The sequence below is a fragment of the Sylvia atricapilla genome, chromosome 26 (genome assembly GCF_009819655.1).
Source record: "Sylvia atricapilla isolate bSylAtr1 chromosome 26, bSylAtr1.pri, whole genome shotgun sequence".
In the NCBI taxonomy this organism is placed as follows: domain Eukaryota; kingdom Metazoa; phylum Chordata; class Aves; order Passeriformes; family Sylviidae; genus Sylvia; species Sylvia atricapilla.
Window position 1 is genome coordinate 1,749,059 of NC_089165.1, and position 25,362 is coordinate 1,774,420.

General features: G+C 58.0%; 1 protein-coding gene across 1 annotated transcript; it reads right to left on the bottom strand.

Annotated features, from left to right (window-relative positions):
• Window positions 1-5,569: 5,569 nt before the first annotated feature.
• LINGO3 (leucine rich repeat and Ig domain containing 3) lies at window positions 5,570-22,649 on the bottom strand. Its single transcript, XM_066336096.1, has 3 exons — window positions 22,387-22,649; window positions 18,509-18,612; window positions 5,570-8,139 (listed from the first exon to the last, which is right to left on the bottom strand). Exon 3 carries the CDS (start codon window positions 8,104-8,106, stop codon window positions 6,292-6,294), a length of 1,815 nt encoding a protein of 604 aa, XP_066192193.1. The 5' UTR covers window positions 8,107-8,139; window positions 18,509-18,612; window positions 22,387-22,649; the 3' UTR covers window positions 5,570-6,291.
• Window positions 22,650-25,362: the final 2,713 nt, after the last annotated feature.

Below are 25,362 nucleotides of genomic sequence, written 5' to 3' on the forward strand. Positions count from 1 at the left end.
AGCCCCCCTGGCACAGCCCCCGGTACCTGTGAGTTGTCCCCGTGAGCGGAGGGGACCCGCGGGGCTGCAGCTCCACCTCCGGGACCAGCTCCCGCCGCCCGTCCCGGCGCTGCGCCCCGCCAGCCGCGCGATGTGCTGTCAAAACCTGCTCCGTGCTCGGCTGAAGGAAGCCGGGCTTTGGCCTCGCTCCCCGGAGCCGCCTGGCATCGCTCCAGCCCCGGCCGTGGTCACTGTGTCACCGTCAGTGTCACCTGGGGGTTGTGTCCCCCGAGCTGCCCGCGGAGCTTCGGGCGGCTCCTCCTTCCTGGATGGTTCTGGGGATGGGATTGTCCCCACAGACCCCCTCACATCACAGAATTAATTCCCCTTCCTCCGGGTTGTTGCTCTGGGTGAGTTGACAAGGAGGAATATTTTCATTTTCTTCCATGAACTGAGGCTGGCGGTTCAATTCCAAGGAATTGGACTTCATGATCCCTGTGGTTCTTTTCCAACACACAATATGCATATTCTTTGATCTTTTTGCTGGGAATTTCTGCAGCCATTGCGTGAGAGGAGCCCCAGCTCTTGGTAAACACTTTTTTTTTTTTTTTTTTTTTTTTTTTTTTTTTTTTTTGTGTGTGTGTGTGTGTGTGTGTGTGTGTTTTTGTTTTGTTTTTCCTGTCTCCCAGAGCTTTACAGGCACTCAAAAAGCACCAAGTGACCCAACTCAGTCGCTGGAAAAAAATCCTCCCATTGGTGTCTGTCCCCTCTAGGATGAAGTCACTTTTTAAACAGACTCTAAACCCCAAATATTTCAATATTTTCTCTCTTTTATTCCCTCTTGGAGTCATCGGTGGTGCCACTGTGGGTGCTGTGGTAGGGCAGCTGCCACAGGGATTTCTCCTGGGAGCAGCAAGGTTGGGATGAGCAGGCTTTGGGAGACGTGGGTTTCCATGAGGAGAGAAGAAAATTTCACTGCCTGAACCCAACCCCACAACCAGGACAACGGGACCCTGGATCCAGGGAGGGCTTTGGGGGGTGGATGAGTGCTGTGAGCCTTCAGCCGCCCCCGTGAGGAGCCCACAGTTCCCTTGCTGTGCATTTATTTCCCTATTTTCCAGGCCAGCCGGGGGCTGTGGCTGTGGCTGTGGCTGAGGCCGTTTCTGGGTGCTGAGGCCGTGTGTGAGAGCTGATAAAAACCCATGTGGGGCTGAGTCATGCTTGGATCCTGCTCAGGGAGGAGGTGCAGGGCTCTGGGAGGGGACAACCTGCACCATCCACCCCACACTGCACCAGCAGCCCAGACTGGTTTGGGTTGGGAGGGTCCTAAAAGCCCATCCCGTGTCACCCCTGCCATGGGCAGGGACACCTGCCACCACCCCAAGTGGCTCCAAGCCCTGTCCAGCCTGGCCTTGGACAGATCCAGGGGCAGCCACAGCTGGTCTGTGCCAGGGCCTCACCACCCTCCCAGGGAAAAAAATTGTGTAGAAACATCACTGTTTTCCCCCAATGAATAAAATTACCATTAAGAAGTACCAGAAAATGTTAGGAATAAAATCACAGAATTGCTGCCATGCCTGTGATCCTGCCAAGCTGGAAAGAAGTGGCCAGGGGAAGAGGGGCAGCCAGGAACTGCCTTTTTGTCTTTCTGCTGTGAAATCCCTCATTTGTCTTATTACAGCCATGGAGAAAATGCCAAGTTTAAAAGCCACCCGAGCCCTTAACAAGGACGATAATTTCCTCTTGCCAACCTGTGCAAAACGCTGATTTAATTCTCCAGGCTGTGGAGCATCCCTGAATCCTTTGGTGAGATCTGCTGCCTGTTCCAGGTGGATAAATCAGCTGCAAGACACAGCACTGACGGCCTTGATGGCCTCAATGGCACTGATGGCATTTGCAGACTCTGGTCCAGGAGGTGCTGAGCCCTTTTCCCCCTGGTTTGATGCAGGGAAGCTTTTCTTAGCTCCAGCCTTTTTGGTTTGTGAGGAAATTGGCTTCTCTTCCCAGTGGGAGATAAGATCTTTAAATGCAACCGCTGGAAAATTGCAGTTTTCTAATCGTCTTTATTTTTTGCTGGTTTTCTTTCCATGACATTGTTCCCCAGCCCGTGGGTGCTGTGGGGATGCTCCCTGCCCGGCTCAGGGCAGGTTGGGTGATCTCTGGGGCACTGGGTGCTTCTCAGCATCTCCATCCTGCAGCTCACCTCCAAAAGGAGCAGGGGGTTCAGTCTTAGTTTTGTCACATTTCCCTTTTTCTTCCCAAGGGGGAAGTGTCACCATGAAGAGGGCCAATGGCACCTGGCCTGGGTCAGGAATGGTGTGGCCAGCAGGAGCAGGGAGGTCATTCTGCCCCTGGACTCAGCACTGGTCAGGCCACACCTCGAGTGCTGTGTCCAGTTCTGGCCTCTCAGTTTGGGAAGGACGTTGAGATGCTTGAACACATCCAGAGGAGGGCAACAAAGCTGGTGAAGGGCTTGGAACAGAAGCCTTTTGAGGAACGACTGAGGAGTTTGGGCTGTTTAGCCTGGAGAAAAGGAGACTCCGAGGTGACCTTATCACTCTCTGCAACTCCCTGAAGGGTGGCTGCAGACAGCTGGGGGTTGGTTCTTTCTCCAGGCAGCAACTGACAGGAGAGGACACAGCCTCAGGCTGCATCAAGGGAAACACAGGTTGGATATTAGGAAGAAGTTTTTCCTGGAAAGAGTGATTAAATACTGGAATAGTCTGCCTGGGGAGGTGGTGGAGTCACCGTCCCTGGATGTGTTTAAAAAGAGACTGGATGTGGCACTCAGTGCCATGATCTATTTGAGGTGTTGGGGCTGGGTTGGACTCGATGATCTTGAAGGTCTCTTCCAACCTCCACATTGTGTGATTCTGTGTGATTTCAGCCCTGGCTCCACGGTGCCCCCACAGCCCCAGGCACAAGCAGGAGCTGTAACCTCGACCCTTCACCTCCCTGTGCCATGAAATGCATCTTGAAGCAGGAAACGAGAGCAAAACCTCAATTTCCTCTTCCCTCCCACGCAGCTCTCGCCCAGCCCGCGGGGGCTGCAGCCTCCTGCTTCTTTGGCAAGCAGAACCACCCTCCCCCGTGCCGCGGGTGGGAGCCGGGAGCCTCCCCGGAGCCCAGGGACTGTGTGGGGCTGGAATTCCGGGCTGGAGCGGCCCAGGGCTCGTTTCTCCAGCAGATGGAGGCATTGCCGTGCTCCCAGCGCAGCCCAGTCCTGGGGAACGGGGCAGGGACCGCGCCTGCGAAAGGGACACGGGGGGCTGGGGACAGGCAGCGGCCCCTCGGAGGGACCCCAAGGAGACAGCGGGGCAAGGGGACACTGGGCTGGCTGAGCCCGCGGTGGGGACAGCGGTGGCACCTCTGCCAAGGGAGGGGTGGCCTTGGAGGGGCCAGGCTGTGCCCCGGGGCATGGGGAGGCACTGGGAGGGTCACTCTGTGGAGGAGGAACCCCCTTCCCCTCCGCACCCACTGTGTCCTGCCCCACGGCAGTGCCCCCCCGTGCCTCAGTTTCCCCCGGCACAGACTCCCAGTGCCAAATTTTCCAGCCCCATCCAAGGGATTTGGCTCTGTGTGTGTGTGCCTGTGCACATCGGTGCACTCTTGTGTGGGTGTGACTCCTTTTAACCCCTCCAATCCCCAATTTTCCTGCGAGCAGGGCTTGAGGTGCTGCCTTTGCACCCTCCACTTTTGGCACATCCTTATAAACACTGCATTAATAATTAATAATCGATTAATAGCAGCAGCAGTTTGCTAGCACACGTGCATTAATCATTTATTAGTTATTAATAGGGACTTTGGTACCCTCTGGGAGGTGGTTTCACATTGTTTATGTGAGGTTTGTGGGACTGATGGTGGTGACAGATTCAGGGGCTGCAAATCCCAGCAGAGCCCCGGGAAGCAGGAAAGGTCTGCTGGAATTCCAGGGGCTTCCCAGGTTGCAGCAGGTCTGGAGAGCTCAAAGGTGTGAATTCTGGTGCTCCCACCCTTCCCAGGTCCTGCTCAGGCTTTGCCTACTGATTTTGCCTTTTTTTATCGAGGCACATGAGGAGGAAAATGGGGAGAAAAACCCAAATGAGCCACAGAAGTCACTTTTCCCCCCTTTTTTTGTTTTGCTCACAAATACATCTCACATGCTCGTTACATAGAAAACCGTGCCAGGTCTGCACTGCCCTCTGCTCCCACTGTGAGGGTCCATGCCCAACCCCCTCCCCGCCCTCCCAGCCCCCTCCCACCCCCCTCCCAAGGTTAAAAAACCCCAAACACCAAACAGGACCCTGGTAGGACACGGCATGCACGGCTCGGGGGAGAGGGGCACCGGGCATGAGGGACCACGGGGACAGCTGGACCCACGGCAGGGATGGAGGGATGGATGGATGGATGGATGGATGGATGGATGGAGGGATGGATGGATGGATGGAGGGATGGATGGAGGGATGGAGGGATGGATGGATGGAGGGATGGAGGGATGGATGGAGGGATGGATGGATGGATGGATGGAGGGATGGATGGAGGGATGGATGATGGATGGATGGATGGATGGATGGATGGAGGGATGGATGGAGGGATGGATGGATGGAGGGATGGATGGATGGATGGATGGAGGGATGGATGAGGGATGGATGGATGGAGGGATGGATGGATGGATGGATGGAGGGATGGATGGATGGATGGATGGAGGGATGGATGGAGGGATGGATGATGGATGGATGGATGGATGGATGGATGGAGGGATGGATGGAGGGATGGATGGATGGAGGGATGGATGGATGGATGGATGGAGGGATGGATGAGGGATGGATGGATGGAGGGATGGATGGATGAGGGATGGATGATGGATGAATGGATGGCACCCTGTGAGAGCAGAACAGGGTTGGGGTGATGTTCTGAGCAGCCACTTGTGCCCCACAAAGCTCCCAACCCCTCAGATGCTCTGGTGCCACTCTGGGATGCCTGTCAGAGGACGGGCAGCTGCCCCCTCCAGCTCCCAGCCTGACCATCACTGGCTGGAGAAGGGACATCCAGGTGGGGAACATCCCTGCAGGAATGGGGACAATGGTGGGACCTGCAGCAACCCCCAGGGTGCACATGGAGGAGAAGGAGGAAGCAATGAACTCCCTGGATCCTCCAGCCAGGTCTTCCATTCCAGTTCCGTTCCTTCTCCCACACACAAAAATCCACACCCTGAGGCAGAGCCAGGGCAAAGCCTGGGAAGGGGTGGCATGGGAAGGCAGGAACCACCCCTGTGGCAGCCGGGAGCAGCCCCAGGCACATTGACCTGTGCAGAGCGTGCAGGATCTGGGATGGAGGTGTCAGCCAGGACATTCTCCTGGACTGCTTGTTCCTAGCATTTCTCTCCTCCTCTTTCCTAGGCCTTAGGGCCTCCCTGCACAGGACGAGCCAGGTCCTGATCTCCTGCAGATTTTGACTTTGCAACTCAAAGAAAATGAACCCAAAAGTGCCTTTTGAACCTGTGGGAGTCCCAACCCCCCTTGGGTGGATGCAGAGACAGGGGGGCCTTGCATCGCCCTGGGGATGCTCTTCCTGATTTTAACAATCTGGGTTTCATTCTGCCTTTTTTACCCCCTTTTTTTTTCTTGCTGACACCTCCTCAGAGCATGGCCCTGGAGGGTTATTATTGCTTGTGCAGAAGAGTCCCCGGGCACACACATTGGCAGATGCTGGATCTTAAATCCACGGATGAGAAGCTCTCAAGGCACATCCGTGCCCGGGGTGGGGGTGTTCTGTCTTTGCCAAGGGGCTGGGGGACCCCCACAGCTCAGCACAGCCTCCCTAGTCCCACATTGCCCCGGAAGACATTTCTCCTGGAAATTGATTAAAAAAAAAAAAAAAATCAGACCAAAACCCCCACCAACACCAAGAAAAGAACCACAAACAACTACCAGGAAAGTTTTCTGAAGAGTCCCTTACAAAAAAAGGGAAAGAGTGGGAGGAAAACAGGAAGCATTTTTCTCCCAGGCCCAAACACTGCTGATCTTTTGGCTCAAGAAATGCATAGTTGGTAGCAAAAACCTCGCTACATCAGGAGCCCCTGGGACAGCCCCTGAGCCCTGAGGGCTCTCCTCAGGGCTGGGACATCGGGGTCATCCCTCCCTGACCCTGAGGTCCCCACGGTTCCCACCCTGCTGGCCTGTGGCACCTCTGTCTCCAGCCATGTCCCAGCACAGCGAGGTCACTCTGGAAGCTCCGGGACACGGCCGGTGCTCCCACAGCCCTCCCGGCCCCGTCCCACCACGGCCGTGCCCGGGGCCGGGCAGCAGACAACGATTCTCCTCTGGAAGAGGCTCAGATCATCTTCATGTTGAACTTCCTGGCCCCTCCTTGGCCGGTGGTGGTGGTGGGGCCGTCCACCTTGCGGAAGGAATATTCCACGGAGAAGTTGTTCTTGTGCTGCCCGCGGCCGCGGCTCCAGACGAAGAGCAGGAGGAAGCAGAAGAGCACCACACCCAGGAAGGTGATGCAGCCCATGGCCGTGGAGACCAAGATGGTCTTGAGGTCCAAGGTGAACTTCAGGAAGACCTGGGTGTCGTTGTGGAAGGTGTCGTTGAAGTCGCTGAGGTGCAAAGTCCGGTTGGCGTGGTGGGCGCCGTCGGCCGGCCGCCCCTTGACCGTCAGCGTGGCGAAGTAGGTGTCGTTGCCACCGGCGTTGCTGGCGATGCAGATGTAGGTGCCGCTGTCCTGCACCTGGGCGAAGCGGATCTCCAGGGTGCCCCCCGGCAGCACCGTGGCCCGCCCCGTGCTGCGGGTGGTGATCATGCGGTGCTGGGGGGACACCCAGGCGATGGAGGGGTCGGGCTCCCCGTCGGCCCGGCACAGGAAGGACACGGACTGTCCCTCTCGCGCCGTCACGTGCTGCAGCTTCCGATCCCGGATCTTGGGCTTCTGGCAGGTGAAGTACTCGAAGAGCACCGAGTCCGGGAAGTCGCGCAGGGCGTTGCCCTGGATTTCGGGCGGCGAGGAGCACATGGGCTGCTGCCCGTCGAAGTTGAGCGTCTTGCGCCGCTGCAGGATCCAGAGGAGGCGGCAGTCGCAGGCCAGGGGGTTCCTGTCCACCCGCAGCGTCTCCAGCGTGTTGACCGAGTGGAAGGTGCTCTCCTCCAGCGTGGACAGGAAGTTGCTGGAGAGGTTGAGCAGCCGGATCTGTCTCAAGCCGGAGAAAGCCTGCGGTTCCACGGACACCAGGAGAGCGCCCACGATGTGGAGCTCCTGGAGCCGGATAAGGTCTTTAAAGGAGCCCTTCAGCACAGTGCTAATGGGATTGTAGGACAGGTTGAGGTACCGCAGGTACACCAAGTTCCTCAAGGCAGCGGCGGGCACGGCTGTGATGTTGGTGTAGGTGATGGAGAGCGAGGTGAGGTTCAGGCCCTGGAAGCTGGTGGGGGACACCTCCTCCAGCAGAGGCCAGTTGTCGATCTCCAGCTGCAGGAGATTGTAGAGCTTCTTGAAGTTCTGGTCCTCCAGCGCAGAGATGCTGAGGTGCCGCAGGCGCAGCACCTCCAGGTTCTGGAGGTAGGACAGCGACTCGGCCGAGATGGAGGTCAGGTTGCACTTCTCAATGGTCAGCTGCTCCAGACCCAGCAGCCCCGAGAAGGCACGCTGGGAGATGTACACCAGGTCGTTGTCACCCACCTCCAGGCTCTTCAGGTTGCGCAGGTCCTGGAACATGTAGTCCAGCAGGATGACGAGCTTGTTCTCACTGATGTCCAGCAGCGTCAGGTTGGTCAGCTTGGTGAAGACCCCCGGGGGGATGAGCTTGAGCTGGTTCCCCCGCAGCCGCAGGGTCTGCAGGTTGAACAGGTTGCTGAAGGCGCCGGGCTCCACATTGGAGATGATGTTCTCGCTGAAATCCAGCTCCTCCAGCAGCGGGTAGGGGGCCAGGTCCCCGGGGTTGAGGCAGCGGATGCGGTTCTTGTTGAGCTCCAGCACGCGGGTCTCGGTGGGGATGCCCTCGGGGATGGCGGTGAGGCGTTTGCGGTGGCACAGCACGGAGCGCAGCTGCGGGGCACACTCGCAGCGCGCGGGGCAGGCGCCCGCCCGCGGGGACAGCAGCAGCACGTGCAGGGCCAGCGCCGGGAGCCACCATGTCATTGTGTGGGGCATGGTCTAGGGGCTCACCGCCGGTCTGCCATGTGCCTGTGACGGAGAGAGAGTGGGGTCAGCGGGGCAGAGCCCTACCCGGCCCCACAGAGCGCCTGGCTGGGAGCTGAGACTGCACACCGCTCCCAGGCTGTGGCCCGTGGGGCTGATACGGCCCCAGTCCCTCCAGGAACCCCCCTGCATCCCTCTGACCTACTGTAGAACCCGGGGATCCTGCCCTGAGCAAAGCTGGGATAAACGAGCCGCACTCTCCATGGGAACAGGGAAACTGAGGCACGGGGAGAGGAGCCAAGACTGCAGACCCAGAAATGGAAAGTGTCACCATTTCTACATTGTCATGTGGAAGACAGCAGCTGCTGCTTCCACAGCCATCGTTGAGTACCTTCTGGAGGGCAAACAGGTATTAGTGGCCTCCCAGTGAAACTTGGCAGCTCTGGAGATGTGTCCTCTTGCGCAACGATGTGCTGGAGGAACCCTGCCAGTGCTGGAAGTTCTCTGTGCATAAACCTACATCACAATGTTCCACTCAGGGGGAGCGGATGTGTCACCTGAGCACCTCTGCTGCCAGTGGCTCAGCCCCCCTGTGCCCCTGAGGGTGCCAGCGTGGGTGGAGGGCATGGTGAGCACCCCGGGGTACTGCAGGGCACAGACACCCCAAGGGCAGGGCAGGGCACAGAGATGCCACCAGAGACGTTGGGATGATACAGGTGGGATGTCCCCTTCCCTCTGCTCCTGGTGTGAGGCCGCATCCAGCGGCACAAACTCTCCCCAGGCTTGGAGAACTCCCGTAGGACGGGGGACGCTCGGTGCCGCACGTAGGGCTCGGTCCCGGTCCCTGTCCCCGTCCCTGTCCCTGTCCCCGTCCCCGTCCCTGTCTCCGTCCCTATCCCTGTCCCTGTCTCCGTCCCTGTCCCTGTCCCTGTCTCTGTCCCTGTCCCTGTGCCTGCTCCTGTCCCTGTCCCCGTCCCTGTCCCCGTCCCTATCCCTGTCCCCGTCCCTGTTCCTGTTCCTGTCCCTGTCCCTATCCCTGTCCCTGTCTCCGTCCCTGTCCCTGTCTCCGTCCCTGTCCCTGTCCCTGTCCCTGTCCCTGTCCCTGTCCCTGTCCCTGTCCCCGTCCCTGTCCCTACCCCTGTCTCCGTCCCTGTCCCCGTCCCTATCCCTATCCCTGTCCCCGTCCCTGTCCCTGTCCCCGTCCCTGTCCCTGTCCCCGTCGCCGTCCCTGTCCCGCCCTCTCGGAGCGCAGATTAAGGCGGTCCCGGGCACAATCTTTGCCGAGGAGGGATTAACACCGACCCCGCTGCGCCGTGCCCCGGCTGCCCTCTTTTCCAGGGATTAGCACTTTGCCGCCGCTTTCCCTTTTCTTGTCTTCCCCTTTCCCGCTCGCTGTCCCCATCCGTGCCCCAAATCTGCCGGGCTGCCTGGAAACGCAGCTCCCAGCGCCACCGCCACCTCCTCAGCCGCCTTGCCTTAATGAAGCACAGTCATTAACCTAATTAAGTGGCAGAGTTGCTCGGGAGCTGCGGGGTGGTTTTGAGCCCGGCAAGAGAATATTTGGGGGTACCAAGAGCAGCCTCGGCCCCTCCAGGCACCCCTGTGGAGGTGCAGGGAGCGGGGCATTGACACTTCCAGCATGGGGGGCTTTGTCCCGTCGCCCCCACAGCACTGGGACAAACTGGGGGGCAGCCCCCGAGGGCTGGTTCCAGCCCTTCTGACTTCCAGGCAGCCCAAGCTGTGGCTCCCTCACACGCTCCCTTCTGTCCCTCTGGGCACCCCAGGGACCCCAAAGCTGGCTGTGGGAGCCCAGCAGGATGTGGGGCAAGGGAAGAGGATGATGTGACATCTGTGGCTGCAATGCTCCCCCTTGGTGCCACTGCAGGTCCTCAGTGCCCAAAAGGTCCCAAAAAGGCCCATCTTGAGGTGGCTGCTGCTTGGTTTAGGGGATGATGGCAGGAGAGTGATGGGGATCCCCCAGAGAGGTGACACTGATGGAGCAGGGACAGCAGGAGCTGGCCCAGGCCAGCATCTCCTGCTCTGCACACCCACCGTGCTGACAAAGGACACCAAGGGCTGGTGTCACCCTCCCTCCTGTCCCCATGGGCTGCTGGCACATGGGAACAGTCTCGGGGCTGGGGGTTATTGACTCTGTGCTCATGCCTCAGGGGGGGATGCAGTCTCCAGGGATGATTTCCTGCCCTGATGCCATTATCCGAGAGGAGCAATTCTCTGGGATTAAACCCATCGCTCAAGTGCAATTTTGGAAGGATGGGAGATGATCTTCAAGGAGCGTCTGGACAATGCTCTGAGGAATGCTGAGGGTGGGATTGTTGGGGTGTCTGTGCAGGGCCTGGGGTTGGACTGATGATCCTCAGGATATCCCAGGATTCTGTGATCTTTTACAGACGTGGCACTGAGGGACAAGCAGTGCCCTTGGCAGTGCTGAGCTAACTAACAGCTGGACTCTATGATCTTAGAGGGATTTCCAACCTCAACAATTCTATTCTGAGTCTATGACACCCTTTTTTTTTTTTTTTTTTTTTTTTTAATGTGTGTGTGTGCGTGTGTCTTAATTTTGCCCCATTTCCCTTTTTCTTCCAACGAATCAAACCAAGAGGGAAGTGTCACCATTTCACACAACCACAGGATGAACAGCTGGTGGAAGCAGCTGGGGGACAGGGGGGTGGGACCACTGACCCCACTGCTGCCCCTGCCCCTTCCTCAGCTTCACTCCTTGCACCAAACCCCCTGTGGGCACTGGAGGTCCCCAAATGCCATCTGGGCACTGGAGCTGCTTGGCAGCCTCTGCCTTCAGGAGAGCCACTTGGTGAAGGCTCTGCCTGGCTGGTGGCCCTGGGAACCTGAGCTGGCTCTGGGGTGAGCTGGGGGCTGCTCCCCTTTGTCCCCCTGCTTCTGGAGGCCCCCCTCTTGCTCTGCCCTGGGGCGACATGGGAAGGATGCCCCAAGCACAACCTGCAAACTCCCCATTTATTGTGACATTTATTTATCCTATCCAGCGTCTCTACACCAAATAAAGGTGCCCTGGGGCCTCGCTAATGATGTCCCCGGCTGGGCCGTGTCCCCGTGGCCACCTTTCCCCCTGCCAGCCCTGGGGGATCCAGCCCTTCCCCTCCCTGCCTCAGGCTCTGCCCCTCGTTCATTATGGATGAGCCCGGGGTAACCCAACTCCACTTTTGGTTACTACTCCGGCCACCTGATCCCCTAAGCAAAGCTCCAGCCCCGCTGGACTTGTTTTCCCTGGCAGATGGAGAGCGGGAGCCCTGGGCTCACCTTCCCTGTCCACGGTGGGTGCATCAGCCAGCCCTGCTGCCCCACAGCCCCACCCATGGGTGCCCCCCTGACCCCACAGCAAACCCCACGGCGGGGTTCAGGGCTGCTGGATGAGCCATTCCCTGCAGATCCAGGCAGCCCCGAGCTCCGGAGCGGGGCTGGCTGTGCCCCAGCGGTGTCTGGCAGCCCCAGGACACCCTGCAGAGGAGCTGCACAGTCCCCGTGTCCCCTGCAGGACACCTGGGCCCGCGGTCCCTCTGTGTCCCGGGCAGGGCCAGGCAGAGTTGGGCTGTTTATTAATAGCTCATTACTGTGATTGTGCAGCGTTTTCCGGGCTCGCCCGGCCCCTGGGGAGCCACGGCAATTAAGATCCAGAGCAAGGCCTAGATAGAGGCTCTTCTCCTCATTTAATTTATTTTTAAAAATAACGAGCTGGCTGCATGCAGGGCTGGGGACAGAGCCAGCAAAGCCTGGGGCTGAGGGGCTGCCATGGGGGAAGCAGAGCAGAGCAATTTTGGACAACTGGACAATTTTGTGAGCCCCTGGAGCCTTCCATGCCTCATTCCCTATCTCCCCACCAAGATTTGTGACCACTGAGGTCATTTTGTCCCAGCCACCAGCAGCACAGAGGAACTGCTGCTCTCCAGCCATCCTGCCTTGGGGTTACCCAGGGAAGCTGTGGCTGCCCCTGGGTCCCTGGAGATGGTCCAGGCCTGGGATAGTGGCAGGGACCCCCTGCCCATGGCAGGGGATGGTACAAGATGGTCTCTAAGGTCCCTTTCTGGGATCCCACGACTCCTGCAGGTGGGACTTTGCTCCCTCTCTACCCTTCAAACAGCTCCTGCTTCTCCGGCCCTGCCAGCTCCTCCAGGAGCAGCTGCTCCTCAGCTGCCATGACTTCTCCCTTTTTGTGAATAGAGACCAAAAACTCAGCCCAGGGTGCCGTTTCCAGGTTCCCCATCCCAGACATTGCATGAGCACAAACACCTCAGGCAGAGCAAGGTCTGGTTTGTCCTTCCCGTGACACGCAGGATGTAAAACGCTCCTGCTGAGCCCATTGCTGCTGCTCCAGGCCAGCCCCATCATGGCAGGGGCCAGAAGCAGCTGGAAGATGCTGCTGCACCTTTCCAGGGCTGCAGGGAACCCCAGGAGAGGATGGAGACCCCAAAGGAGGGAGCCAATGGAGCACAAAGCAGTAGTGGCCCCCCTACCCTGAAAACATCACCAGGGAGGATAACCCCAGTGCTCTGCCACGTGGGCATCAGGGAGGTGCCAGTGCCTTGTGCCAGTGTGTCCCAAACTTGGCATGAGGCAGGAGAGGGCTCCTATAAACACCAGCAGCAGCCAAATGCTGCTGGGAACACCCTGAGTGCTGCCCAGCCCTCGCCAGCAGCCAGCCCTGCCTGGCAGCCCAGTGTCCCCACGCCATCCTCACTCCCTGGCTGCTGTCCCCAGCCCGGCTCCGTGCCAGGGGAGGCAATGCCAACCACGCTGGGCAGTGCCAGCATCTTCACAGACACTGTCACCCTGCTCGGTGACACCCTGCTCAGCGTGGGGCTGGGCTGGGATGGAGTGTCCAAACATCCCCGTGGTGTTTCCCAGCTCACTGACAGCTCAGGATCACTGCTGGACTCTCCATCAGGATAAGCCCCGTGAGCTTCCCTGTCCTGGAGTGTGACCTGGAGGAGATCTCCATTCCCAGGAACAAGAATTTGCTGGATCAAGCTCTGCCCATGGACCTGAAGCTCCCTGAGCTGCTGGCAGGGGCTGGGAGCAGAGGATGGGGCACTCTGGATGCTGATGCCAACAATTCCCTGGCTCCAAGCTCTGCCCATGGGGAAGGGAAAACCGTAGCCAGAGCTGCCTCAGGACAGAGCTCCTCCAGACCTGAAGAGGAGCCCAGACCTCAGTCCTGTGCCAAAGCCTGTCCAGACACCTACTCCTTGTTCCCTGCTAGAAAACCCCGAGCCCTCAGTTACACCTTCCAAAAACACCCTTCCCCCACATGATTTTAGGCTGAAAAGGCAAAAACCGAGGGTCCCTGGGGTCTGCTCCATGCTGAGCTTCACTGGTGACACCACCCACACTGATCATGGCACCAAGGGCTGCTGGGGGTCCCCAGGGGGATGTCTTGGCATTGTTCCGAGCTGGCAGAGCACAGTTTGATGCCCAAATGGGAAGTCAGGGAATTCAACTGTGTTTTTCCAGCTGTTGCTGCAGCTCAGAGCAGAGCACAGTTCCCAGGGGCACTGAAATGAGGACCAAAGGTGACCTGTGCCACCCTCCAAAAACAAACATGTGGTTCCTGCAGCTTTATTTTATCCCTTGCCTCGAGTCTGCAAAGTCAGCGGGTTTGGAGCCACACTGAGCTTGGAAAAACCCCAGAAAACACAGGGAGGTGTGGGGAGGATAGAGGAGATGAGGAGAAGCTTCAGGAACACCCCTTGGACCTTCCCTGGCTCCTGAGGTGACACCAGCGGGTTTCTCCCTCTGCACAGGGCAACAGAAAGATCCCGGCTTATGCTGGGGTGTGGAGAGGATTAAATCAGAGCTGAGACAGAAGCAAAGAGGCAGAAACTGGAGGGTCAAAGGAGGCCAGGGATGTGCCCAAGCCTCAGCTCTGGTGATCAGGCAATTAGCAAGCCAAGCATGAGAATAAATAATCCAGCTGAAACAGGGAGAGCAGGACAGAGCTGGGGGTAAGAAGGAAGGAAATCAATCACCAGACCTAATGGAGAATTATCCAGGAGAGAGTTATTCCTAATCCCATCAGGGGTGGCTGGGAAACAAATTCTCCTGGCTCTGCCGCTCTCAGCACGTTTTTCTGGGTCAGGGCTGGGCTGGGCAGGCTGCAGGAGCAAAGGGAGAACCAACAGCTGGGTGGGCACTGAGGGCACACAGCAGGGTCCCTACAGAGCATCTTCCCACCCCGCAGCGCCTGGCAAACCCCTTGAGGGTCCTCAGGCCACCAGTGGCCAAGTGACCGTCCCCAACAGCCCTGGCAGAGCCCAGCTGGGCTGTGACCATGATGGCCGTGCTCCTGATGTCACCCTCGTGTCCCTCTCTAGGCTGCTCAAGCTGAAGCAGCTTTTCCTGGCACGGGAATGGGGAGGGGAGCTCAAAGGAGCTGTGTGTGCAGGAGCCAGGCAGGGCTGGGTCACCACACAACGTCCTCGAGCGTGACTTCAGGGACAGCTGGAGACCTTGAGAAGCTGCCACAGAAGGGAGTTATTTTGGTGAGTGGAGCTGCCACCTCTCACACAGCTCCTCCTGCTCAGCAGCCCCAGGACTCGGGGTGGCCAAGCCGGCAGCTCCCAGGGAGGCAGGATCCACCCTTCCTGCCCAGCAAACCTCCCTGGTGTCTCCACGGAGCCGTGTTCCCACCCCAGCATCCCACCCCGAGTCCTCGGCAGCCGTGGCCACAGGACTCTCCACTCCTCTCCCACGTGGAAACTCCCAGCCCTCGCAAACGCCGTGAAACCCCACAACTGAGGATTCCCTGATGAGCCACGGCACCAAGGAGACAACCCAAAAGGAGCCACTGCGTATTTTTAGAGGCAACCTTATGATTCCTGAGCACGTGGCCCAGGGAACACTGCACAGGCAGCCCCAGATTGGCCGCAATCTGCTTTTCTTCTTGACAGACATCATGTCTGAATCTCTATCTCCACAAGATGCTCCCAGGAGAGGAGACATTTAGAGACGACCACAACGTACAACATTTCTGAAAGGTCACTGCCTGCGCCAGGCAACGAGGAGCAGAAGCCACTCATCAGCAGCAGGGGCTTTGGGGAGGTGTTTAATATTCCATGAGCATCTCTATTTCTCTACCAAAGTGGATAACTCTTCTAAAAGTAGGGGAGAGGGGCAGGGCAGGTGGGTGCTGGGCTCCTGTCTCCACCCAAGGTGGGTTGACTGAACCACCAGTCAGAGCTGAATTTCTGCTGCTGGGAAACGGTGGCTGAGAGTGAACCTGACCTGGACCTCAACAGCCTCAGAACTTGCTGGACCACAGGAGAGCAGAGGCTGAGCTTCACTCCCCCTCTGCAGCTGCATCCCAGACCACCTCGTTTGCCACTCAGCTCTTCCACCAATGCCAACAGGAACCCTGGAGTTGAACTTCATGAAGTGGCTGTGGTCCCTGGATGGACAGCAGAGGCTCTTTTTTTGAGAGTTCAGTGAGAATTTTAATTTGCAGAAGCCCATTAACATCAGGGGCAGGATGAGGAGGGGCTGGGAGGCAAATGCAGGGTGACAGCCCATAGTCCATGGCACTGTGACTTCCCGATGTTTTCCCATCCCAGTCTGTCAGCAGGACTGGGTGCTGCCCACAGCCCCCAAGGTGTCCTTGGCCCTGAGCACTGACCCAGACACAAGAGGCCCAAGCTGCAAGGTGACAGCCCAGGTCTAGGAGACTCCAACTGCAAACCCAGCTTTGTCCTCTCCCACCAAAGCTGGGCTTTGCCAAGGTCCCCATCCAAGCCCAAAGGTGCCCATCCAAACCAACCTGTGGCCAAGGTTTGCCTGGTCTCAGGCTTCTCCCCAGCCTGGGAGTGGGGACAAGGAACCCCAACCCCTGGAAACCATCCTGGCACTTCAGTTATAGTGTCCACATGACATTTGTTGCTGCTGCATGAACAAAACACGTGAGCCCCAGCAGCACAGATGTGACAGTCAGGCACAGCCACAGGCAGAAAAAAGCAGGGCCACGCTCCTGGCAAAGGCTCCTGCCCCCACAGAGACACAAATACACAGCATTAAATGAGAGAGAGAAATTTGCTCCTTCCTCTGCAGCTGCCTCCCCCTCCTGCCTTCCTCCTGAGCTCACCCTTCACCTTCTGCACCAAAAGGGAGCACCCCAGGAGCAAACCGAGAGCACCGAGGGCAGCATGGCTGGAGACATGTGGGAGGGGACAGAGAGAATGTGCCAGAGCCTGGCCAGGCAGGACACCCCCAGCCACAGCACTGGGGCCATGCTGGGGACACCTCTGGGGGTGACACATCACTCTGAGCAGGGGGGAGGATGTGCGAACTCATCACAGGAAGGGACCTTGTGCTTTTGCTGCTCCAACCCAGGCAGCTCCAACCCAGCAGCTCTGTAAATCGAGGTGCTGGGGCAGGATGATGAATAAGGGGAAGAGGAAGGCAGAGGCTGTAATTAGGCACCTTTCAGAGCGCTGATGGATGACGCTGCTCGGGGGCGTGCAGAGCGCTGGGGATGCTGACGTGCAGCCACCCCCCGGTGCCAGCTCTGCTCCCAGTCTGGCCAGCAGTGCCCAGCAGTGCCCAGCACAGCCCTGGACGGTGACTGCCCGGCGATTTCAGTGCCAGCTGCCTCCCACGGGCTTTGCCCCAGCACACGACCTCATTTGTCCAGCCGGAGCGGCCGTGCCAGCCCTCGGTACATCAGCTCGTTCATTAAGCTCAGCACTTCAGTAACGATGGCCTGAGCCCCTCAGGGGGCTGGCACATAAATCACACCCTGATCGCTGTCACTGGCTGCCACCTTTGATGGCAAAATCTCCTCCTAATCGCTCACCTGGATGTGGTGACAGCGGTCAGGGCAGTCCCAGCCACCCCTCCGAGCTCCTGGATAAAACAAGGGCTGGATAAAACAAGGGCTCTTTGCAGCTTTGACTGTCAGGAAGGACCCTGCTCCTGGGGGCTCAGCCCCATGGCAGCCTTCCTCCAGGGCACGGGGTGTCCAGCAAGCCCAGCTCCTCTCTGGAGAGGGAGCCCGGAGTCCTGGGCTCTGCACCTTGGCGGGGTGAGCCATCATTCCAGAGGCTTTAATTCCACTGGACTGCCGGACATGTGGGCAGAGGAGCAGACTGACAGGCCAGACTGATGGACAGCCGCCTGCTCTGAGGCCGGCAGGGACAGGCAGCTGGGGCTGGAGAACAGCCCGGCCCCAGCAGCACTGCTCAGCTCTGCAGAAACCAGCTCGGAGCGCTGTGAGCAAAGCTCTGCGGGGGCAGGGGGGAGAGGGGGCAGAGCTGGAGCCCTGATCTGCTGGAAACCCTGCTAGGAGTGGGAATTCCAGCCAGGAGGAGCACGGAGTGACAGCTTTCCCTCCCCCTACCACCTCTGCTCAGCATTAGTCCCGGGCTGAGCGCATTTTTTAAGACCTGTCTACAGCTGCTGCTGCATTGGAGATTTTACTGCCATCCCAATTATGATCATGGGAGCAGCGAGAGCAAAATGCCATTACAGGGGTGAAATGGCTCCTGACATCCCAATCCATCCCTGTCGCGCCAGGGGGGAGCAGGAGCAGCCCCCTGCAATAATCCCCCAGAGGGGAGGGGCACAGGGGGATTCACCCCAGCCCTATGGAGCACAGATCCCTCCTGGCCTCGCTGCCCACACTCCAGAGCAGAGCCGGGGGGGTCCAGCTGTGCCAGCCCCAAAACTCCCCCGGGCTGGAGGATGAGGCAGTGGTGACATTTGGAGTGAGACACGCTGGCGTCAGTCCCCAGATCCACGGCTGCGGGGCATCAGCTGGGGCTGGGGCACCAGGAGAGCAGCTCCTTTCCCATGTGCAGCCCCAGGAGGATCCCAAAAGTCTCCGTGGTGGAAGGGAAAGGGGATGGCAGGGCTCTGTGGCTTCATTCCGTGTTCAGCATCTGGACAGCAGAGCAGGGGCAAAGCCTCCAGAGCTCCTCTCCCAGCTGATGAATTCCCAAATCCCAGGAAATCCATCCAAACCCCAAAGCACTGCCCCTCAAACTGAGGCTGCACATGGATCCTGGCACAGCCAAGGCTGAGGGCCCACCAGTGTCCAAGGCTGGGGTCCTGCTGGGACAAAGGCTGGGGCCCCACTGACTGTCCCCACTGCTGTCACCAACCCTGAGCATGTACCCGAGCTCAGCACCTCAGAGCGTCACGTCACAGCTCTGCCTGAGTCACTTCTTGCTCATTCTGGGGTTGTGACAAGAGGCTGGAGGGCTCCCAGCTGTTCCATGGGACAGTGTCCAGCCGAGTGCTCCTGCTGCACAAGGAGGTGGGGACAAGGAGGGGGCTAATGCCACCAAGCAGGGGTGGCTACGAGGGAAAAATGAGCTGGATTTTGAGCGTCCCAGTGCACAACCCCCAATGCCACTGGAGCCCAGGGAGTTCTCACCGTTCTGCAGGTCCAGGGCCGCTCTGACATCGGGATCTGCTGAGGCATTGGAGCCTGGGAGCGTTCAGATGGTGAAGTGTCCAGCACAGCCAGCCTGGGCTCCTCTGCACAGAAAGCACAAGGAGAGCACTGTCAGCCACCTTCCCTCACTGTCTGCCACAGAAATCCCAAATAAACTCCTCCAAGGTCCAGGGATGTGGCACCCAGACACCTCCCAGACAGCGGGAGCATCCTCAGTGTTGCTCCAGCCGGATGTGTGACCTGACAATTGCAGCCTGCCTGGTTTTATCTATATGACTATCTATCTATCTATCTAAATAAATACAAAATTATGTCACACTTTGTGCCCTGAAGGATCCTCTCCCCACCAGGAAAGCATCCAAGGCCAGTCCTGCCATGGGTGGCTGTGGGTGCAGCAGGGAAGACACAGCACTGCCCTTTGGGGACAACGTGCAGTGACTGCAGGAGGGGAATGAACCCACCCAGTGGGTGCTCACAACCCAGGAGGCCTCAAATCTGGGGAGATTTCATCCAGACACGGAAGGAGAAGTGCCACTGGCCGGACCCTCAGCCCCGTGTCCACCCCTTTGGCATTTTGGGGGACTTGGGGGGTCGGGAGGTGCTCCCAGCACTGATGCAGCAGATGCTGAAAAAATGATTTGCTGTGGTTTTACTGAATTGCTTTGAAGTCTCCGGATCACGTTTAATTTGCCTGTTGCAAAGAAAGAGGGAATTTAAATGGCTCCTTTTGTGTGGAAATGCTGGTTAACAGCCCTCAAATGTCCCCGACTCGGGTCCTGTTCAGCAACACCCACGCAGAGGCAGAGACGCTGCTGCTGCAGCTCAGCAGTTGCTGCTCTGTGCCTGCTCCAGACCTCACTCAGGTCTGGAAGGTTTGGGTGGGCAGCAGCAGCAAGCGGGGGGATTAATTCCTGCTGGGAGAGGCTTGGGGAGCCTTAGGCAAAGGAGCTTTCCAAGGCAGGGATTTGCTGGGGAACAGCAGAGGAATGAGGAGCCGGCTCTGCAGAAACCGGCCCTGGGGACACAGGGATCATGCCCCTGGCACTTCCCCGAGCCAAGAATCCCGGGAGGATGGAGCTCTCCATCCCCGTGTGCTCCTGTGAAACCCACTGGTGGCCACATGCTGCTTGTGGATGGGTAAATCTTTCCTTTGGGGGTTCCCTGAGAACTGACAGCGCCCAGCACTGCACTGGAAAAGCTGAAATACTGCAGGAGAGCAGCACAACCCCACAGCCAAAGTCAGGGATTCCCTTCAAACCTGCAGGTTTGGGCTCAGCTGTGCAGGGACAACGCTGAGGGTTCCACACTCCTGCTCACCTCCAGGCCCCTGGGGCTGGGACACAGCAGGACTTCAACCAGTGCTGGCAATCCCAGCCCATTCCCTGCTCCAGAACACCTTCCCTTGGCAATCCCAGCCCATTCCCTGCTCCAGAACACCTTCCCTTTGTCTGCTCTGCCTGAGGGACCCAGACTTCTCCCTGGAAGAGCAGAACCTGCATTCCCAGCTCCCAGAGGTTCCCAGTGTCAGTGAGATACCCTGAGCCCCTCAGCCCATCCAGTCCCTGGGTGGCAGAGATGCAAAATCCCGTGTGGGATGTATGGAACTCAGTCAGGGACACTCCTCAGTAAAGGAACAGCACTAAACCCCCCAGAGCACCAGAAATCTCCTGCCCGGGGCACTCCAGGTTCTGCTGGAGCCAGGGGATGCAGCAGCCCCTCCAGGAGGCAGGGACTGGACCACAGGCACAGCTGAGGGCTGGCAGCAGGATGGAAAAGCCCAGGATCACACAGGATCTCCTCGGGAATATCCTGCAGCACAGGGGGTTGGAGCACGTGTGGGAGTGACTCCGACCCTGCATCTGAAATAACAAGAATGACCCAAACCAAGCTCTGAGATGCAGAAACGACCCAGAAACACCTGAGCTGCCCTCAGCACCTGCAGGGGGGAGCTTGTGGCACCTCCAGCAGCTACATCTGGTGCAATTCCACAAGGAGTTTGCCTCCAGGGGATGCAGTGTGTGTGTTTTGAGGGACTGGGGCTCTGAGGGCTGATGCACACAGATCTGCTGTGGATCCCTGGGGCTGCTCCAGTCCTGGGAGATGGGATAACTGGGAGGGAAGGGGGTTTGGTTCATTTGCAGCACCACGTGTGGGACTCACACACTCCAATATTCCAGCAGGGATGGAGGAGGCTCCATCCAAGGGTTAATCCCAACCACAACAGCTTAGTGCTGCTCCCCACGGCCAGGCTCCAGCTCTGGGGATGGAGAAGGTAAAATTTCAACCCAATTCCAGCAGGCTGGACACAGCAAACTGCAGCCAGCCCAAACGTGCTCAGCACCTGGCACTGAGCAGCCTCTGCTGCCCTCGCTGAGAGGCTTCACTCCCAGCCCTGCTGAGCACTGGGAACACGGAATTTCAGCTCTCTTAGAGACCACCTGGGCTTGGCTTGTCAGGTGAGCCCTGGGAACCAGCAGGGGCTCAGCTGATGGTCTTGGCATTTGTTTTTGGCAGCTCCCGGGTCACTTAGCAACCTCTGTCTCAGGTTACCTCCGGGGGTTTTGTCTGCAAATACATTTTAATCCTTGTGAAACGGGACCCCACCAGCACGTGGGTGAAGTGGCCTAAAGCCTCCTTGGGTCCCACGTGGTGACACCAGCACAGCTCCGTGGCCCTCTGTGTGTTTGTGCCACCAGGGCCGTTGTCACCTCTTGTGCTTTGTGATTTACTCAAAACTCGGATTTGAACTCTTTTCTGGGCTATTCAGTGGAGGATTCTCCTCTCCCCAGGTATCACACAGGATCTGCTTCTCCATCAAGGAGCTTCCAGTTCTGCACATGGGATCCCCTTGAACAAAGAATTCAGCAGCAAATCCCAAAGCCAAACAGGACCCAGATGTCCTGAAAATCAGCAGAGACCTCCAGAAAACCAGATCAGCTCCAAGAGCCCAAGTCGAGCTCTTCTAAGGCAGGAGCATCCCTTGGGATGTGCTCAGCAGCTCTCCCAGGCATGGCAGCAAATCTGGCTCATCTCAGACCACTGCAGAAAGGGACCTGGGGGTCCTGGTCAGTGGCAAGTTGGATCTGAGTCACAGCTGAGTCCTGGCAGCCCAAAGGGGCACCGTGTCCTGGGGGCACCAGGCCCAGGGAGGGATTGTCCCACCCTGCTCTGACTGGGGCAGCCTCACCCCAGTGCCGGGGGCACTTTGGCACCACAAGATCAGAAGGATCCAAAGCTGTTGGAGAGTGTCCAAAGGAGGGACACGGAGCTGGGGAAGGGTCTGAGGAGAGGCTGAGGGCACTTGGCTCGTCCAGCTGGAGCAGAGGAGACTGAGGGGAGGCTCCTCGGGGGCTGCAGCTCCTCCTGAGGGGAGGCGGAGGGGCAGGGGCTGAGCTCTGCTCTGGGACAGGGACAGGAGCCCAGGAAGGGCTGGAGCTGTGCCAGGGCTGGGCTGGAGCTCAGGGAAAGGTTCTTCCCCCCGAGGGTGCTGGGGCACTGCCCAGGCTCCCCAGGGAATGGTCCCAGCCCCAAGGTGCCAGAGCTCCAGGAGGGTTTGGACAAGGCTCTCAGGGATGCTCAGGGTGGGATTGTTGGGTGTCTGGGCAGGGCCAGGGGCTGCACTGATGATCCCTGAGGGTCCCTCCCAGCTCAGGATATTGTGGGATTTTATCCTTCCATGAATCCCAGGACACTTGATAGTGCCCAAGATCAGCCAGAGTCGCACTGCCCGGGTATCCAGGAGCATTAAGCCAGAGACTTTTGCCTCATTAGTGAAATTAATGTCAGATTTCCCAGCCAGCTGAGCTTCCAGCTGACCTTTAGTTATTGAAATATGAACAACAAAAATGACACATTACCATGGGGAGGTGTCACAGGCTGCTCATTTGAAATCCTCTCTCAGTGACAGGCCCCCACAGAGTTTCTTTCTGCAAAAGTAAATGGGAAAATTTGGAAAATGCTCAAGGAAGGAGGAAAAATTCAGCTTCACAGCAGCACAGCAGGGACACAGCATGTCTCAGCTTTGGGGACACAGCCAGAAATGACCCCAGGGAGAGAAATGGAGGGAGAAACGAGGCAGAGGTGTTGAAAATGAAACAGGGGAAAAAAGATCAAGAAGATCTGTTTCTTACGAGTCTTGGGAAAGTCACTGAGGTGGAGACAGCCAAGGCAGGACTGAGGCAGCGGGGACAGGCCATGGGGTGATCCCTGGATGGGGACAGCTCTGCCCAGCATGAACTCAGGGGCAGCAACAGCCTGAGCCAGGGAGAGCCTCGGGGCACAGAACAAAACCCCAAACCACGGAGCATTGGCTGGTGCTGGCTGAGCCTGATCCCACAGATCACAGCCCCATTTGCCACTGCAACAGCAACAACCTGGACCTGGATTTCCAGAGGTTTCCAGATGCTGGTGCAGGCTGAGCAAGGCAGGGGAAGGCAGTGGTGCCAAATCCCATCAGGACACTCCTGATGGGAACTGCTTTGCCACAAGACTGGTGCTTGATGTAAAAGTGACCCTGAAGGTAAGAAGAGAAACCACTTCTTGAAATGTGGAGGGTCCCACCTCCACAGTAACTCCTGGAATGACTTCCAGAGCACTGGGCATGGCTGGGAGGGATGTTGGCATCACCCACTGAACTTCCCTGGGAGCAGCACAAGGTTCCTACTCCTCATTAGGCCCAGGAATAAGGACTAATGAAGGCAGGATTATTTCCTCCCCTCCATTAGTCACACTTGGTTAATATTCCCGCTTATGGAAAAAGGTCACAGTTTCTCTCTCACTGATGTCACTCCACCTTCCATTGCAATTGCAGGGTTCTGCTCCTTTTCCATCCCTAATTAGTGTTCAGTTCCAGGGGTGCTGCCCCAGCCCAGCCCTAGGCACAGGTCCTGGCCTCTCCTGGGTCTCCCTCTGGAAGACTGACCCAAGAGCAGCCCTTTTCCCTCTGGCAGCACAAAGGGAACCAGATGGACTCCCCTTCAAATGAGATTTAAATGGAAAAACACAAAATAGCTCTTTGTGCCAATATTGAAGGGTTGGTGTCCAGCTGTCCTGAGCACGGGGAAGGTCAGCCCAGGTGACCCTCTGGAAAAAGAGGCCAGAAGCACCAAACACCCTCATGGTTTGAGAAGGGCTTGGAAATTACTCCTTCCACTCTTCCTGAGAGAAAACAAATCCACCCACCGAAGGTGAGGTGTTCCACCCTGGAGTGTGGCTGAGGGAGTTCGGATGCTCAGGGAGAACCCCTTTAGCTCCTCTGCTCTGCCCTGCAAGGAGCACTGTGAGGACCGTGCTCAAGAGGCTTCAGAAGATGGAAAAGAGCCTTCCCAAGGCTGCCTGAATCCCCCTCAGCCCATGCTCCATCCCCAGTGGTGGCACATTCCGGCAGCTCCATGTCACATCCGTGGCTCTGGGTGCTGCAGGCCCAGGGGAGCTGAGCCCACAGATCCCATCAACAGCCTCAGGGCTGTTTCAGTCCAGAAACAAACCCCCCCATCCACCTGGACTGAAACAGCGGCCAAACTGAGCAGGAAAAGCAACGAAGGCCTTGGGAGGAGTTTTCTGGAGATGCTGAGGATGGGAATTGAGTCGGAGATCAGGTGCATTCCCCCACCACAGGGCGCTGCTCCTGCTCCTTCTGCCCTCCCGTGCCTGCTGGGATGTGCTGTGGGAAACAGCCACGACGTCCCACAGTCCCAGCTCTGAGGCCAGCAGGGGCTCCACCACCTCCCTGGCAGGAGCAGGACTGTCCCCACCACCCAAAGTCCCCCCTGTTCCCACACGGTTCTCGGGAACATCAGGATCCTGCGCTGTGACAGGGACAGAGTTTGGGCTCCAATGCACCCAGGGCAATAAGAGGAAGAGAGGGACAATATTTGGTTTAAATTTTTCCTCAATTCCCTTCCCACTGAATATTTTCTCTTCTCCTTTCCAAGAACTTTCTTTATTTCTCCCTGTCTCCCTCTAGCAACAGTATCTGGGAGAAACAATGAATTTTTAATAGGAGGGGGCGGTGGGAAGAAGCAAGACCCTGAGGCAAGAAGAGAAAACATTGATCTGTTTAATCACCCTCATCAGCAGGAAACCACATTTAAGGGAGAGGGAGCCACGTGAGGACCACACAGCAGGGTCATGGTCCCCTCTTTTCTCCAAACCCAGAGGATGCTGTGCAAGTCCCAGCCAGAGTGAATCCTGCTCAGAGCAGCTCCCCCAGCCACCCCACACACCCCTGGCCATGCTGATGTGGGGGCTGGGGGTGCAGGACCCCCAAGCAGCCCCTTGCACAGGGAGGGGACCCCTCCAGCCCTCCTGCCCCACAGCACAGGGGTTGTTCCTCTGCAGCACCTTCCCTGTGAGGGTGGGGAGGTCCTGGCACAGGTCACTCAGAGCTGTGGCTGCCCCTGGATCCCTGGAAATGTCCAATGCCAGGCTGGACAGGGCTTGGAGCACTCTGGGATAGTGGAAGGTGGCCCTGCCATGGCAGGGGTGGCACTGGATGAGTTTTAAGGTCCTTTCCAACCCAAGCCATTGGGGATTCCACCATCCCAAGGCTGAATTATACACACCTCCTGCTCCCCACTCTGCCCTGCAGGGTCAGGGCTCATCCCCACGGAGCTGAGGATGCCCAGCTGCCCTCCCTCGGTGCCTGGCCCTGTCTCCCCATCACAGCCTGAGCCTAAATATAGTCCCTGGTTCTCTTTTCTTGTAGACACAACCGGTGCTCTGAGTCAAAGTCCTTTCCCATGAACTCACTGTTGCTTAATAAAGCACAAACCCTCGGAGACCTTGATGCTGGGATCTGTCATTTTAATTCCCAGTGACACTTGTTCCTCTCC